The sequence below is a fragment of the Panthera onca genome, chromosome X (genome assembly GCF_046562875.1).
Source record: "Panthera onca isolate mPanOnc1 chromosome X, mPanOnc1 haplotype 2, whole genome shotgun sequence".
Classification (NCBI taxonomy): domain Eukaryota; kingdom Metazoa; phylum Chordata; class Mammalia; order Carnivora; family Felidae; genus Panthera; species Panthera onca.
In genome coordinates this window covers 31,222,303-31,240,217 of record NC_138357.1, presented here as the reverse complement: position 1 = coordinate 31,240,217, position 17,915 = coordinate 31,222,303, and the positions used below count along the sequence as shown (strand labels likewise).

Below are 17,915 nucleotides of genomic sequence, written 5' to 3'. Positions count from 1 at the left end.
GTTGTAATCAAGAGTCCTTTATTTATTTAGGACCCATCTCTAGCTTCAGGGGTTACTCACAGCAAAGTGAATGCATTGTATTCTACTAAAAATAGAATCCCAACAGAATGCATGAAATTCCCATTCATTTTGCAATCAAAGGGGAGGAGAAAAATCTAGAAAGTGAATCTGTGAGACTCAAGGCTATATATAACTGACAGAGTTACTTCCTCAGTATAACGTATTTAAGTAATTCAAATAAAACTTGAAGCGGCTCATGCATGCGTGCTGGTTTTACAGCAAAGGTACTGAGTTAAAAAGGACTGCAATTTTGAAGAAAGGGAAAATACAGGAGCCAACAGAATGGGGACAAAATAGAGCAGCAAGGTTGTCCAACAGCTCATTCTCATTAAACCCATTTCTCAACAGATTTTATTTTCAAACAGAGGTAAGTGACTTCACCCTAATTCCACATCAAGAGCAAAGCTAACCTAAGAAGTTAGGAAATCTGGACCCTCAAATCCAGAACCAAATATATACTTGTCCCTCACCCTCCACACACAAATTGTCTACGTATGCATATATATGTATAGGTACACACACACACACACACACACACACACACACACATTTGGCCCAATTATTTGGGAGCCTTAACTGTGACCACATTAATATTCTGTTCCGTTGAACTTCATCTAAGTAAACCAGATTCATAGATAGCATTTCCCTACTTCCCACCCCACCCACCCAGCCCCGCCCCCAAAATCATGCTGGGAAGAGGAAAGCAATGTAAAGAGAGAAAGGAGTTCTCTCACACCCCTTGATTCCCCAAAGCCAACTCCTACTCAAGGGAACGAAGGCTGGCTTTTCCAACTCACTAGCTGAACCGCAGCTTCTCAAGTCTGGCATGAGCCTTGTGGGGTGAAAAAAAAAGAAAAAATCCTGTAAAATCCATAAACATGCCGGCTTCTGTTCCCTTTGCTATTGTTAAAATGTGAAGGGCCAAAACAGAACGCACACCTCATTGCTCTTTCTACCAACGTCAGGAAAGGCCACCCACTGTAGGAAGAAAGGGAGTCAGTGAGAAGCAAACATCACACACAGTTAATCACCGTGGGTGACTAAAAGATGGAGATCCAGGTGTAAAAGTGAATCCCTTTATATGTTTAAAATATCGGTTTAACTACCATGGACAGCTTCTTCATGCAAAATAGAGGGGAAAGGAAATTACTGTTTATGGTGGGCCGACTGCATCTCAGATACGGTGCTAAACGTTTTAAGACACTGTGAGCCACCTAACTGCCCTGTCATTTCGTTGGAGTGTTTAACTATCGATATGAATAGTCCTCTCTGAATAGTAATACTGTAAATATTAATACTTGCTCTGAGATACAAAACCCAAATCACGTAAAAGTAAACAAACAGCCTGAGATCTGGTTGCAGCCAGCAGGCTGGGCCATAGGAAAACGTGACGCGTGACTGGCTAGCTGTTCGTATCTGCCAAGTCCTTTTATGTTCATCCACATGCGCTCTGGGGTGGAAATATTTTGTGCAAACACCACTTCCCCCCTCCAAAGATCCAAAGTGTCGCCACTAGGCTGCTGCCCGGAAATAAGCACGCCACCATTTTGATCAACTTTGGCTCCTTTTTATTCAGGAAGCATATGCTAATTCTTTTTATACATTTTTTTTTTTTTTTTTTTTTTTTTTTACATTCCAGAAATAAGCGAAAATAGCAGTTTTAAATATGTTACAAAGTTGGCTTTTGGGGCTTGGTAAGCTTTTTGAGAGAGGGACCGGCCAACTGACCTTTTCATCAAAGCACCAATGTATCTGCAGTCTTTTACCAAGTTCTACCACGGTTGTGGCCGCCTTGGACGTGCGGTACGTCCAAACCGTGTGAAAAAGCTATAACGGAGAGTTGCTGTGAGTCTCTCTGCAAGGCACCAAGAACAAACAGCTCCAGCTTCCTTTCTTCAGACTGAATCAAAGTTTTTGAAACTTTTCAACTGCTCTCAAGTAGTGCTCTCTCAGCATGAAAACTAGAATTGGTTAAAACTCCTATATCACAAGATACAGTAAATCACTTTCAATATTCTGGAAACCACATGGTAGAAGTTATAAATAAAGGAACACTAAAATTACTTTAAGAAAGTTTTACATCATTTAGTCGGTAAGGACATTTACACGTACAGCACAATTTACTGTTAAACATTCTGTAACTGGCTTCACACAAAGATGAAAATAGTAATACAAAACGATTTGACGTTTTCAGTAAGTCTGGAATTAAGACGGTAGTTTTATCGTCGTCGATATCAACTTTATGTATTGTTGCAGATTGCTGTGCTATGCCCTTTCAAATGAGAATTTCTTTCTCGGGGTGAAATTCCATTTGGAAGTGTGTTCTTGCTTTGTACAAACTAGTAAAATCTGAGGGACACAGCGATATCAGAGACACAAACGATAACCGCACAGTATCCTCTGCTGAATGAAGCTAATACAAGCAGACCGAATTCTTCGGGTTCCAATACCTAATAAAGCACTATATGAAATGAACAAGGTGAAACATCTTAAGAATGAATATACTCTGCAGTCAGGACATGTAGCATTTCTTTAATTCACAAATCTGCCTCGTCGGGCATTTCCAAAATAAATTAGCAACACCTCAATTTGCTTGAGGCATCACAAGCTCGTAATGCCCCACCTGGCCTTCCTGTTTGAGCTGATCTAGGAGGTCTTCCTTCCGTCTCTTTCTACCTACCACCAGGTACCTGTCGTGGCCTACCCCATGCGACTTACTCTTAAGACCGTACTTCTGGGCAATCTGATGTATTTGCTTCCGCTCATCGTTAGTCAGCTCCGTAGAGAAAGTCAAATCCGTGTGGCTCTCCGAGCGGGCATAGTTTCTGATGATCTGTTCGATATCTCTCTTGGCGATTTTGTTCACCCTCTCTACATCGAGACCAAGCCCTTCTCGCTTATGCTGCTCTTTGACGGAGATGGGCTCCCGAATGCCCTCGCCAGATTTACCTAACCCGCCACCCGTCCAGCCCATCTTTCTCAGCAGCTGATTTCCTATGTTATCTTCCTTGATTTGTTGTTTGTAAGCCTCCTCTGCTGAGCGGCCCTGGATTTCATTTCTTGAAATCACGTCTTCAATAGCTCCTTTCTTCAAGTTGTTAATGACGGTCGGCTGGGTCTTTTTGAGGGTCTTTACAGCTTCTCCGGCAGCTTCGTATTTGACGGTTTTCTTCACCCCAACTGCTTCTGCGATTACTTCGCTCTCCAGGATCACCTTGCACTTCCATCGGAGGCCCGTCATCCTTTCGTACACGTACTCGACCGTCATCCGGTTAAACTGAGCGGTGTCGTTCAGCGTGCACACCGGGTTCGAAGAATTCTCATAAACTACGAGATCCTTTATATCCTTCTTCTTTCCAGATCCCCTGGGTGAAGAACCTGTTTGGCATTGTGAACTTTTGACAGATGGGTAAGTGGGCTGTGTTTTCTGAAGGATTTTCAAAGCCTCATCGGCAGCTGCGTGCTTACTTGTTTTTTTGGTTCCGTAACCTTCAGCTAAACAGTGATCTTGCAAGAACACTCGACAACGCCACGTGCGATTTGGCATCATCTCGTATTTGTATTCAACTGACATTTTGTTGTATGAGGCAGAATTGTTAAGGATGCCAATGGCATCGTTTGCATTTTCCGTAAGGACAAAATTGGTCCAGTGTTTGGCGGAAGCATTAAAAATCGGCTGCCCAGAAGCATCTTTGGCCAGCACCACCAGCTCTTCTGGTGGTTTCAGAGCTGGAGGAAATTCATAGGAAGGCATGCCAATCTGACACACCACAAGGTCCTCCCCGATCGTGTGCTTGAATTTCCGTCGGACAACTCTAACTTCAATACGTTTCTGCAAGAGTTTTACAGCTAGCTCAGTGGCGCGATCCCTGGACCCATTCTTGCTGCCGGCATAACCTGTGGTTAAGTAGATATTTTGGCATCTAACTTCACAAGCATAACCATCTGTTAGAAGTTTTTTATTTTTGGGGATGTCAGCAGGAGGGATTTCTTTTAAAGGAGCGTATATATACTCAGGATTTGTCTTACATGCCTGAATACACCGAGTTAACATATATGTGTAATTAATTTTATCAGATCCAGAAGTCATCTCTGGATTAGAAAGGTTCTTCCAGATAGTCGCTGTTAATTTTTCAATAAAATACTGCTTCTCAGCTACCACTGACTCAGGAAATGTCTGTGACGGTGAAGGCTCAGGAGCTGACTGAGAGTTTGCCTGCTGTGATGTGCTGCTCGGGGCAGGGTTCCCACCGTCAAAATACATGTTGGCTGTTACGGGCTGGTCTTTTGTGAAAATAAATCCCGATGAATCACAATACTGAGAATTCCCATCTTGTATACTGAAAGAGTCTTGAGTATAATCTTGGTAGATGTCTCTCGGCATGCTGGCAAAATGTGTTTGTTCATTTACCTCTTTTGTTTGAGGGCCATAAGGATCTTCCTGTCTTTCGTCTTTTGAACTACTAGCTACAAAATGTACAGGCTCAAAACGAGGTCTCGCATGGAATTTGGAACCGGCTTGCTTTTTAGGAGGATTTTGACCTACAGAATGAGTGAAATTTACAATTCATTAAGGAGGGAATATTTCAAAAGAAGCAAACAGGAAAAGAGTACCAACTGTATTATCTGCAAGTGGCACTGTCGGTACAAGATACTTCCCATCACAAAAACTTCAGGTCATCTAGGCAAAGGGACTCAAGGATCAACGTAGGATTCCAGCATAAGGACGGATGTTCCCTGTCCTAAGTGTAAGGGAAGAACCTTGATAGAAAATATGCCACCGCATCAAGTACGCAGGGCACCACCACACGTGACCGGTGGAAACTTTTGTAGCCAATGAGCTCAAGCACAGGTGAAGTGCACTGGGGAAGAGGTAGTTCCAGTATACTCTCACACCACCTGTGCTGACAAGCACCCTTCTGAAAACCTGCAAATGGAACAGATGGCTCTGATGCAAAAGAGATGACGGCCAGTGGCGTTTACACAGCCTCTCTCTTTGGTACCAGGGGTGAGTGACTCTGTGATCGTTCTCTACAGAGCTGTGACTGAAACTCAAAGAATAAGAATTATCAAAAGACCCCAAAGGTTTTCAAGTCAAAATCTTAGTTCCGACCTATTCAGCACAAAAGGGCGGTTTGCTATGTTTCATTTCTAGAACAAACAGGAGCTGGGAACTAATGATTTATGGGGGACATCGAATTTAAAGCTACGGAAGAACTCTCTGTCGAGGCTATAGCAGACACCAGAGCTTCCTCCCTGTAACACCGTTCAGTAGAAAGCTGGTCCATCTTGGACCCATCCAGGAGGATTTAGTTACTTAGATGTTCTAATGATCAGAGTAATAAGGCTCTTCTATTTGGAGGGAGGTTCCATGGCATGGACTTCAGGGATAGCATTATAGTGTGACCTCAGTATATTCTTAGTTTTCAATTCTATTTAGCATCCTCGGGAAAAACAGCAACAACAAAATACTGTACATAACTAAAAGTTAAAACTCTTTTACGTAAGTCCAATGTTACCCATGTTATTTAAAATCACATACCACGCTCATATCATTCTGAAAAAGCCATGTCGTTTCTTCAAATCCCACCTTCCAGAAACAAGCATACTCACCATCACATGTTGAGAGGTGACGTTTTTGACCTTTGGAAGGTTTGGACAGCATCAGATCATATGAAGGCATCTCCCCAATATCAATACCTTCAGCCATTTGCAGAATTTTTTCCATCAGGCGTGGGCTGTACCTATTTAAATTAATATAATCTATGGTTAAAACAGACAAGAATGTCGTTTTGAAAAAAGCTTCTAAATGAGCCAATCTTGTAATTGCTCCCAGAGGACCTTATCAACAGAGCATCTTGGCTATAAAACTGAAGAATCTACTCTAAAACATTTACCTATCAAAGGAGTAATTATGTTATTTCATTAGAAGACACAAAACATAAAATCAAGAAGTTTAAGTGGGGGCGCCTGGGTGGCTCAGTGGGTTAAACGTCTGACTCTTGATTTCGGCTCAGGTCACGATCTCACTTCGTCAAATTCAGGCCCACACTACCAGCGCAGAGCCTACTTGGGATTCTCTCTCTCCTCTCTCTGTTCCCCTCCACCCACTTGCACTCTCTCTCACTCTCAAAATAAATAAATAAACTTTAAAATATTTAGGGGAAGATCTTATCTTTGATTTGCAAGTACTCATATAGACTCATGATTCATTTTTTTCTATCATATATGTATACTATATGTAAATAACCACTTTCTATATTTACAGAAGTACTAAGAGTGTTAAGAGTGGCTGGGTTGTTAACATCCAGACTGTGGTCTCTGCCATTTCCCACAAAAAGGAACCGGGGTCCTTAGAGGAATGGCTGATTCCAAGTCTGGAGCAGGAAACGTACAAGATGAACGTGGGAGAGATTACTGTGCTTGGAAACAAGAAAGCTATGAAAGACCTCATGGGTTGTGTCAAATGGACTCAGAAGCCAATCTGAATACACTACTACCGGCAAAGTGAGACAACTTGAGCATCAGTAAGGGAATCAAGTCATTATTCCAAAACAGGTAGTATTAAAGGAAGAAAGCAAGCATTTATCTGGAATTTTCCTGTATAAATCGTACCTCTGAGCAACTAAGAAATAATCAGCAACGGCTGCTAAATCTATCAGGTAAAAAGTTGACGGGGAAGAATCCAAAAAACAACTCCCAGAAACACGCTCAACTAATCGTTGCCAAAGCTGCAAAAGCAACTCAACAGCGGAAGGACAGCATTTTCAACCAAGGGTGCTGGAGTAAGTGGGCATCTCTAGGCGACAAACAGAACCTCAACCTACAGGCCCCTGGCTGGCTCAGTCGGTTAAGCATCCGACTCTGGCTTAGGTCATGACCTCACGGTTCGTGAGTTCGAGCCTCACATCGGGCTGTCAGCCTGTCGGCACAGAGTCCGCTTCAGATCCTCTGTTGCCCTCTCTCCGCCCCTCCCCCCTTGCGCCCGCCCCAAAAATGAGTACATGTTTAAAACAAACCCTTAACCTAAACCTTACTTCTCATCCAAAAATTCATTTGAAATGTACCATGTACTTAAATGTAAAATGTAAAACTACAACACTGATTTAAAAATACAGGAGAAATCTTCAGCATCTAGGGCTGGGCAAACAGTTCTCATACTGGACACCAAAGGTATGACCCATAAAAGGGAAAATTGGAAAGAAGGACTTCATCAAAATTAAAGCCCCTGCGAAGAGGATGAAAAGACAAGCTACAGACTGGGAGAGCTATTTGCAAACCACACACTTGACAAAAAACGAGTATCTAGTACAAACATCTCTCAAAATGCAACCGTAAAAAATATGTATTTACAAATGAACAAAAAGACGTGAACAGCATTTAACCAAGAGGACAGGCGCACTGCAAATAAGCACACAAAAAGACGGTCAACACCATTAATCATCAGAGAACATGTAATTGAAAACCACAACGGGGTATCACAACACACCCTCAGAATGGCTAAGTGAAAAACAGCGACAACATCAAACGCTGACAAGGACACAGAGAATGCGGATCATTCATACGCTGCCGCTAGGAGTGTAAACTGGAATGGCCATTCTAGAAAACAACTTGGAAGTTTCTTACAAAATTAAACACACAATTACCACAGGACCTAGCAACTGCACTTTTTTCGGGCCGTTTATCTCAGAGAAATCAAATCTCATGTTCACACAAAAACGTGTACGTGAATGTTTACAGCAGCTTTATTTGTAACAGCCAAAACCTGCAGTCAGCCCAAAAGTCCTTCAACAGGTGAGTGGTTAAGCTCTGGTACATACGCACCTCGGAACGCTACTCAGCAATAAAAAGGAACAAACAGATACACACGATATTGCACATGAGGGGCAAGGAAAGGGATGTGCTTATAAAAGGGTCAGGAGAGGGATCCTTGTGGCACCCGAACTGTTCAGTATCTTGACTATGGTGGTGGCTACACAAACCTACACATGTAATAAACTGTACTCAACTAAGTAAGTTGAGTACACACACGAGTACGAGTAAAACTGGGGGGATCTGAATAAAATCAGTGGATTGTGAACAAAGGCATTATCCTGATTGTGATATTACACAATAATTTTGCAAAACGTTATCATTGGGGAAACTGATTAAAGAACGCAGGGCATCTCTGTAGTATTTCTTACAACTGCATGTGAATCTACAATGATCTCAATGAAAATTTCAATTCAAAAAAGTTGATGGGAACTTTATAATCTTAGTATCACGAAAAATGAGACAAGCAGACATGTGTCCCCTTACGTGATGACAGGAATTTCAAAGCACTATCTATAAAGTATTCTGGCCCTCTAAATAGTCGAACTCAAACCTAATCAAGCCCCTAATTCCCAGGAATATGTTAAACATCACCACAAGAACATAGCCAGCCAAATCCAGAACGAAGGAAACACTATGTGACAATCCAATTTCTTCATCAAATAGCGTGAAAATAAAAAGGACAGGGGAATGGGTTTACAGGTTAAAGCAGACAGATCAACCAAATACAACGTATGGACCTGGTCTGGACCATGAATCAAACAAACCAACTGTAAAACACATTTTGAGGGACACCTGGCTGGCTCAGTCGGTACAGCATGCAACTCTTGATCACCGGGTTGTGAGTTCGAGCCTCACGTTGGGTGTAGAGATTACTTAAAATCCTAAAAGAAATACATTTTGAGACAAATGGAGAAGACTGAACATGGACATTGGATGATTCTAAGAAATTATTGCTCATTTTGTTGAGTGTAAATAATGGCGTTATAACTCTATTTTTAAAAATTCTTGGGGTGCCTGGGTGGCTCAGTTGGTTAAGTATCTCACTCAATTTCGGTTCAGATCATGATCTCACAGTTCATGCGTTCAAGCCCTGCATCGGGCTCTGTGCTGACAGTGTGGAGCCTGCTTGGGATTCTCTCTCTCCCTCTCTCTCTGCCCCTTCCCTGCTCTCTCTCCGTCACTCACTCAAACATATAAACTTAAAAAACATAAATTAAAAAAATTATCTGATACAGATAGATACTGAAGTATTTGGAAAGTTTATTTAGTTAGAGAGAGAGAGAGAAGAGAGAGTGCAAGGTGGGGGCAGAGAGGGAGAGAGAGAATTGAGAGTCTGACGCTCAACTGACTGAGCCACCCAGGTACCCCAAGATTTTAATATACTCCAGACTATCTCCCACAAGGAACGGGGGGCATAATAGATGAAAGGAGAAGGACAGCATGACAGACTGTTGATATTTCCGAAGTCAGGTGATGGGCACGTGGAGGTCCATTAAGGTCTTTTACTTTTGTGTGTTACTTTAATTTTTTTAATGTGTATTTTTGCGAGAGAGAGAGAGACAGAGAGAGAGACAGAGACAGACAGCACGAGGAGTCAGGGAGGGGCAGAGAGAGAGAGAGAGAGACACAGAATCCGAAGCAGGCTCCAGGCTCTGAGCTGTCAGCACAGAGCCCGATGCGGGGCTTGAACTCAGGAACCGTGAGATCATGACCTGAGCTGAAGATGGACGCTTAACCGACTGAGCCACCCAGGTGCCCCAAAACGATTTTTAAAAGGGCTCCTTATAAAGTAGATTGGCTGCTTGACAGACTATCATATAACTGCAGAGAAACAAACATACGGGCTCAAGTGAAGTTTTTGTTATCATGGGGACCTACTCACCCTTCCTACCTTGAGAGCCTTTCCTGGCCAATGACCAAAAGAGAGACTCTGGGTGCCATTTGGGAAGAAAGTTCTGAATACGAGTAACTATCACCCCTTTACATGAATAGGTTCTGAACTTGAAGGAGGGTAACGTTTCCCACTTTTGGCACAGCTGGTTCCACACCCATCGGACAGCTTTCCTCGCAAAGCGGAGCACGAGACGCGGCAGCCTTCACAGACAGATTACCACAAGCCAGCTCAGTCGTAACCTGCACTCTCCACCGATAATTGCTACTGCTGCTGCTACCGGTATTGAAATGCCAAGAGCAACCTTGTGTTCACTTACTCTTATCGAAACAGCAGAAAGTAGAGCCTCAAACGCTGTACTTTCTATGTATCACTTCCATCCATATTTGGGAGTTCAATTTCCAAGGTAGAGGATGAACACAAATGACTGTGAAAATGAAAGTCTATAAATCTTAAACCTGAAATGCCACTTTTGCTACCTGAATTGGTACTATACTCAAGCCACTCACCTTGAGTTCCAGGCATACCCTCCAGACCTTCAATTCCAGCCTGATTCCAAATATGCTGTACAGCTGTAAATGGCATGCATCCGGTGCTCATTCCATTCACTTTTGTCTCGGGTTTCTTCCAACAGTAGTAATAATTATACCTACTTGCTGTTCCCTGTTCATTACATCTGCCACAAAATTCAACATCACCCATGGGCTATAAAAATAAACCTTTGCATAGGTTGTGAACACAGACAGCTTAGTATTAGTTATAACACTGAGGAAACCCAACCAGCTCAAATAATAACGGGAAAGACTGTATAGTCCCTAACTCTCAACATTTCAGAGAACAATGCAAATATTAACCTAGAGTCTTTAACAAGACCCTTAGGATTGCATTCCCATAAAATACTTCTTACTTTGTTTAAGTTTATCTTATTTGAGAGAGAGAACAAGAACGAGTAGGGGAGGGGTAGAGGGAAAGGGAGAGAGAGAATCCCAAGCAGGCTCTGCCCTGTCAGTGCACAGCCTGACGGAGGGCTCAATCCCACAAACCATGAGATCAAGACCTGAGCTGAAATCAAAAGTCTGCTTAACCAACTGAGCCACCCAGGAGCCCCTATTATTTTTATTTGAGAGAGAGAGAAAGCGAGCACGAGCGCGTGAGCAGGGGTGAACCTTTTTTTTTAACGTTAAGTTATTTTTGAGGGAGAGACCTAGCAAGCATGAGTGGGGGAGAGACAGAGAGACAAGGAGAGAGAATCCCAAGCAGGCTGTCAGCGCAGAGCCTGATGTGGGGCTCAAACTCACAAACCGTGAGATCATGACCTGAACCGAAATCAGACGCTGAACTGAGCCACCCAGGTACCCCAAGAATCTTTAAAAAAATTTTTTTTAACGTTTATTTATTTTTGAGAAAAAGAGAGAGCATGCATGCAAGCAGGGGAGGGGCAGAGAGCCCAATGTGGGGCTCAAATTCAGGAACCATGAGATCATGACCTGAGCTGCACTTGGATGCTTAACCGACTGAGCCACCCAGGCACAGAGACAGGAAAGGAGAGAGAGGATATCTTTGTTTTTGTTTTTGTTTTTTTAAGAGAGGGAGAGGGAGACACAGAATCCAAAAGCAAGCTCCAGGCTCCAAGCTGTCAGCAGAGCCTGACACACGGCTCGAACCCATGAATCATGAGATCATGACCTGAGCTGAAGTCAGATGCTTAACTGATTGAGCCATCCAGGTGCCCCAGAGAGAGACAGAGAATCTTAAGCAGGCTCCATGCTCAGCATGGAGACGAATGCAAGGCTTGATCCCATGACCCCGGGATCATGACCTAAGCCGATATCAAGAGTTGGACTCTCAATCAACTGAACCACCTAGGCACCCCTGGTTCCACAAACTGAATTTTTTTTTTATAATTTTTTTTTAACGTTTTATTTATTTTTGAGACAGAGAGAGACAGAGCATGAACGGGGGAGGGGCAGAGAGAGAGGGAGACACAGAATCGGAAGCAGGCTCCAGGCTCCGAGCCATCAGCACAGAGCCCGATGCGGGGCTCGAACTCACAGACCGCGAGATCGTGACCTGAGCTGAAGTCGGCCGCTTAACGGACTGAGCCACCCAGGCGCCCCCTGAATTTTTTTTTTAATGTTTATTTAATTTTTGAAGGGGAGAGACAGTGTGTGAGTGGAGGAGGGGCAGAACAAGACGGAGACACAGAATCCGGAGCAGGCTCCAGGCTCTGAGCTGTCAGCACAGAGCCTGACATGGGGCTCGAACTCACGGACCGAGAGATCATGATCTGAGCCGAAGTCGGACGCTCAACCGATGAAGCCATTCAGGTGCCCCTGGTTCCACAAATTGTAAATAAGCCAAGCCAGTAAAGCTTTCATTACTGTTTTCCATTATATTTTTTCTGTAGGTATATATATATATATATATATATATATATATATATACACATTTTTTTTTTTTTAATATTTTACTTATAAGAGAGAGAGAGAAAGCAGAAGAGGGGTAGGGGGTGGACAGAGGATCTGAAGCAGGCTCTGCGCTGATAGCAGAGAGCCCAATGCAGGCGCTCAAACTCACCAACTGTGAGATTCTGACCTGAGCTGAAGTTGGATGTTTAACCGACTGAGCCACCCAGGCACCTCTGTAGATTTAAGTAACACCTTTACTCCAGAAATTTTAGAGAACCTACCAAGCAAAGCACCTGCAAATTCAACCACTGATAACTTCATTAACATTTTGGAGTTTACTTTTTATTCCTTTTTTTATGCTTTCCATACCACCCCCCCCCAAAAAATTCCTATCAGATCATCTATATGCGATCTGGTGGGGTGACGGCGTTGTTCTTAACTTACAATAAGTTTTTTCCTACGTCATTACCACATGAGTTTTAATGGCTATACAATATTCTCTTACGGAGAGACCATGATGTAAATAAAGGTCATTAAGGCAAATCTAATCAAGTGATTTTAAGATGCATGCGTATTTATGTCTATTAATTTACCCACTTGATCATAAATGCTTAAAAAACAAAACCAAACAACCTCAGCAGGTTTTTAGAGTTTTCAAAGACAGCTTATTATGTACGAAGCTTTTGGAAATCAGGACATTATTCAAGTCCCCTCATGCCTGGCATACATAAAGAGGATTTATAACAGACAAAAACATTTCACCTTATGAATCTTACATTCTTTTTATTTATTTATTTTGAGAGAGAGAGAGAGAGTGAGAGAGAGAGAGAGAGCGTGAGCATACAAGCAAGCAGGGGTGGGGCAGAGAGAGAGAGGGAGACAGAGAATCCCAAGCAGGCTCCATGCTGTCAGCACAAAGCCTGATACGGGGCTTGAACTCACAAACCATGAGATCATGACCTGAGCCAAAATCAACAGTTGGACACTTACCCAACTGAGACACCTAGGCAGGTGCCCCATGAATTTTACATTTGTGAAAAAAAGATAGGTGCATACTTAAGATCTACAGTGGCACTTGAAATTTAACAAACATTCAGCAATGCTTCCAAAGTTTTATTTATTTATATTTTAATGTTTATTTTTGAGAGTGAGTGGGGGAGGGGCAGAGAGGGAGGGAGACAGAGAATCCCAAGCAGGCTCCACACTGTCAGCACAGCACCCAACACAGGGCTTGAACTCACGAACCATGAGATCATGACCTGAGCCGAAATCAAGAGTCTGGCACTTAACTGACTGGGCCATCCAGGTGCCTCAATGCCTCCAAAATTGAAAAAAAATTATTAAATTGCTCTACTAGGTTCAAAAATAAAAAAAAAAGCTGAGGTTTCAAAACTAAGCAAAGATCAGAATTCCCAAGTATAAAATTATTTATTCAAAACTATTAATAAGACTCCTAACATCGTAAGTGAATAACACACAACCAGATTATTGATCAATCTTTTGAAAGCTCCCACTCCCACTTCTTTAGCTGGTGGCTGATGCATGCTACCGACGTGCAAAGTTATTTTCACAACGTGAACGCAACTGGCCACCTACCTTCCAGAAATCAGTCTCTTATCAACAAGAGACAAATAATCAAGGTGGCACACCTGGTTTCATCTTAAGATATATTTTTTCCTATTACCATCTCATCAAAGATCAATAGGCCAGGATTCTTCTTCTGATCCTATCGATGAAGAACGATTGGAAAAGAGAATGCTCCACTTAACCAAACATTCTGCTTTATTAAATATGGTTGTTGCATTATCTACAGTTTTTAAGTAAAACACTGCACGGTTCCCTAGGCATTCATACAAACAATTATATAAGTGCTGTACGTGCAGTTGATTAGAAGACTGTGCTAACTTTTCTTTAGCCACAGGACATATCTTAGAAATTGCTTGCAGAAACAAATCTTGAGAGGTTGTTTACTTTTATGAAAGAGACAAATAAGAGTGAAGAGAAATAATTTCAGCTATTTGAGCTTCCTGGCTGCCCGGAAAATGATGAAAAAGCTGACTGGAAAACATTGCTTATCCTATAAAGCAGTGGTTCTCATAGTGTGGACTGGTGTCACCTATAAAGCAGTTGTTAGAAATGCTAATCTGGGGGTCCTGCCCCATACCTCCTGAATCAGAAACTCTGGGGGTGGGGCCCAGCAATCTGTGTTTTAACAAGCCTGACAGGTGATTCTGAGGCTTAAGTTTGAGAACCACTGTTACAAGATACTCAAGCTTGTTGTGGGGAAAATCACTACTATTACCAAAAGGAATGAAACATGGTTTGCCTCCCTGATCATGTGGGAGCTCCTCCTGGCTGGGTCTTATGATCAAGAAGTTTTCAAAGCTATCCTTGACCTAGGAGGAGTTATTTCAGCCCCAACTAAAACAGAACACAGAAAGTCCTCCAGTGGGGGAATAAAAGTGCTATTATCTGCAACCTGTTCTAAAAGTCAAAGGACGAACTTTGAACAACAACAAATTAACAATTTAAATTTAGAACGGGCTGTTTCACCATGTATTCTGCAGTTCCTTCGACAAAGCAGTCTTCTCTCATGGAAGAGACCAGAAAATGAGCTCTGCCAACATCAACCTTAACAAGTACTGGAATATAGATTTTACCCACCTGAAGATCACAGCTAACATAAAGCCTGACTCAAGTGGAAAACGGCACTTGGTCCCTAGCTTCCAAGATTCTTTCTTGCCTTTGCCCTTTCTCCTGTATCTATGTGATAAGATATAATGCGAACATTATTCTTCAGTTAAGCTATTTGATAATGTTATGGCAATTCTTGTATGGATGGAACTGACTTAACTAAAATGTGACATGATGAAGAATGATGTCACACACACAAAATGTCCTGAATGCTTGAGCTTTTAACACCAACTACCATTGGCCTGTTTTGTGTTGTTTAATGCCCTAGTTACATAAAGGGCTGTTGTTCTTGGAACGAAATCCTGAGATATAATAATGATGTGACTTGTGTCAGTTACTTGCTCTCACTCCTGGTCCATCCTTCCCAAATATGGCAGCTGTGTCTCAGTGGAAAGAGCATCAGAAGACCTGGGTACTGGCCCCAACTGCGGGACCTTGGAAAAGTCTCTTAACTTCTTGGCCTCCATTGATTTAGCTGTAAAAATGAGACACCACCTAATTCCCAAGGCTGTTGTAGTAAATGAGAGACATAAATAATGAATACATTTTGTACAGTATAAAGCTATATTCATCTGTTCACTCCACACATATACTGAGTGGCTATTACGCAGAAGACACTCTTCTGGGCACTGAGGATAAAGGTGTGAACAAGAAAGGAAAGACCTCTTCCCCAAAGGAGCTCACATTCTAGAGAGAAGGTAAGATTTATTATTAACACAAAGGATAGCTGTTCTCCCCCATGTACATTTTTTCTTCAGGATTCAGATTTCCTGGGACTTTCTATGATATCAAGGAGATCTATAATTACAGGATAAAAGTACATTTTCAACTGCAAACAGTAATATTGTTAAGTGAAAGTCAATTAGATTTATCTAAATTAATAACTGAGGCTTCCCCAGTTGTAACCAGTTCCTCCAGTGAAATCATTGTCTCTGGAGGCAGAAATTATACTAACCTAGAGAAGATAGGAAAAAAATAGTGAGCAAAACAAAGTATATATTGGATACTACGTTCAACAATTAAGGGTAGATGTGGACAATCCTATTTTTCTGTATCTGTTATGGTCATTCCTAGAACTGAATTGGCTGAATTTGATCTGATCATTTTCCACAATTTCTCATCCTAATAAAAAATTCACCGTAAGCCCTAAGTGTCAAAAAAAAAAAAAAAAAAAAAAAAAAAAAAAGCCTCTCAAGTCTACCAAAGGAATGATTAGTTTGGGGGGTTCCGAAGGACACAGGTCCAAGAAGTCTTGTTTTGTTTTGTTTTAATGCGTTGGAACCATACTGCAGTCTCCATTGAATGCAAAGAGCTTTCAAAGAGGCCTGTTCAGAACATGCACCAGGTTCTAGGAAAGGGACACGGACACAGACACACACGCACACGCACACGCACACACACACCCACACCCCTAAAACCTCACCCACAGGCCAAATGTTAATCCTTCTGATCACATGTAAGGTGAAAGGAGAGCAATCCATTTTTAGAATAGATATACCCATCTCTTTGTTTGCGTCCAGGCACATTATGCGCAAATCTACACGCAAGGCGGACCCTGCAGCTAAGAGACCTCATACAAACCGCCTCCCCAGCAGAACACAGTAAAACCCCGCCGGGGGGCTGGTGTTGTTTTATTTAATGGGGCTGGAAAGAGGGAGTGGTCAGGAGGAGACTAGCAGGGATCCCTCCCCTCCCCCCCGCCCAGCAGACCCTCGAAGCCCCGACTGTCGAATATCTCTGCGGCTACCGCATCCTTGGAAGGTCCTACGCAGGTCCGAGATTCTGCTGTTCGTCATTTCCCACGCCCTCCCAAACCACCACCACAATGACCACCTCTCATCAGTCGTCTTCCAGGTGCTGCTTTATTTCCATCCCTGGTCCTGGAGGAGCTGCTCCCGCGATTCCCGCACCCTCTACCACCTCGCGCGGCCAACCCCCCAGACCAATACCGAACCCTCTGGAGTCCTCCAGCACCTCCCAATCTCCATCCAGCCTCTAAGTCCTCATCCGTATCCTGCCCCCGTCTCTATCCCGATCCCCATCACCGGGCCCCCTACCCCGGTCCGTAACCCGACCCTCACACCTTCCTCACCTGCAGCCCAAGAAAACGTGGTTGGTCCAGGCGGCGGAGAGCGCGAGGAGCTGGTCCAGGGCAGCCCCGGGATAGCTGTGCAGGTGCCGACAGATGAAGCTGCGCCGCAGAGCCCACTGCCAGTCACTTTCGTGGCTATAGCGCCACTGCTCCAGCACTGGCTCGGGCGGGGGCGGCGGGAGGGGCGGCAGCGGCGGCGGCGGGAGGGGGGGCAGCGGCGGCGGCGACAGGAAGTCGCCCCCCAACAGCAGACGTCCGCCAGCCATCTTCTCCGCCCCCAAGCAGGGACCCCGGGGATGAAGCCGGCTACCCACCAGGAGCGAGCGGGAACGGGGTGGGGGGGGGGGTCGGTGGGAGGGGCCGGGTGAGGAGGGGGTGCGCCGAGGCGCGAAGACCAACTCTCAGGGGACTGGAGTGTGTGCGTGGGGGGCGACCGTTAAAAAGGAAACGGCGAGCACGCGCTCACGTTCCGACGCCGGGGCGCACGCCCGCGGCACTCCTCCAACTCTCGGAGGCGCAGGACGGCGCCCGCCGCAGTCACACGCGCACCGGGGAGACCAGGCCAGGCCCGGTGCTCCGCACCTCCAGCGACCCGCAGACCCACACACTGCGCGGCGACCGGGGGAGACACCAGCACGCTCTACTCCCCCTCCTCTGGGTTCTAGCCTACCTACCCGCGTGCCGCCCCGAGGTTGTGAGGCCAGTACGCGTGCGCCGCGGCTGTTCCCTAACTTCGAAATCCCGTCGCCGAATCTCGCGCGACGTACATTTTTTTTTTTCCTCCTATGACGACTACGGGCCTTTGACGCACTACGGAGACGAGCGGGGGGCGGGGATTTCGGGAAGGGAATTTTGGAAGGTTCTCCGACGTTCGGGAACTTGAGTCCGTAAAATCCCTGGAAGGCGCCGGCTGACGATTGCTGGCACGACGGCTCGGCCGACGCTTTGGCCTGGG

The 17,915-nt window shown here is 44.2% G+C and overlaps 1 protein-coding gene across 1 annotated transcript; it reads right to left on the bottom strand.

Moving 5' to 3' along the window:
• Positions 1–1,611: 1,611 nt before the first annotated feature.
• Positions 1,612–17,669, bottom strand: NKRF (NFKB repressing factor). The gene is made up of 3 exons (XM_081793910.1): positions 16,961–17,669; positions 5,674–5,804; positions 1,612–4,602 (listed from the first exon to the last, which is right to left on the bottom strand). Exons 1-3 carry the CDS (start codon positions 17,224–17,226, stop codon positions 2,645–2,647), a joined length of 2,355 nt encoding a protein of 784 aa, XP_081650036.1. The 5' UTR covers positions 17,227–17,669; the 3' UTR covers positions 1,612–2,644.
• Positions 17,670–17,915: the final 246 nt, after the last annotated feature.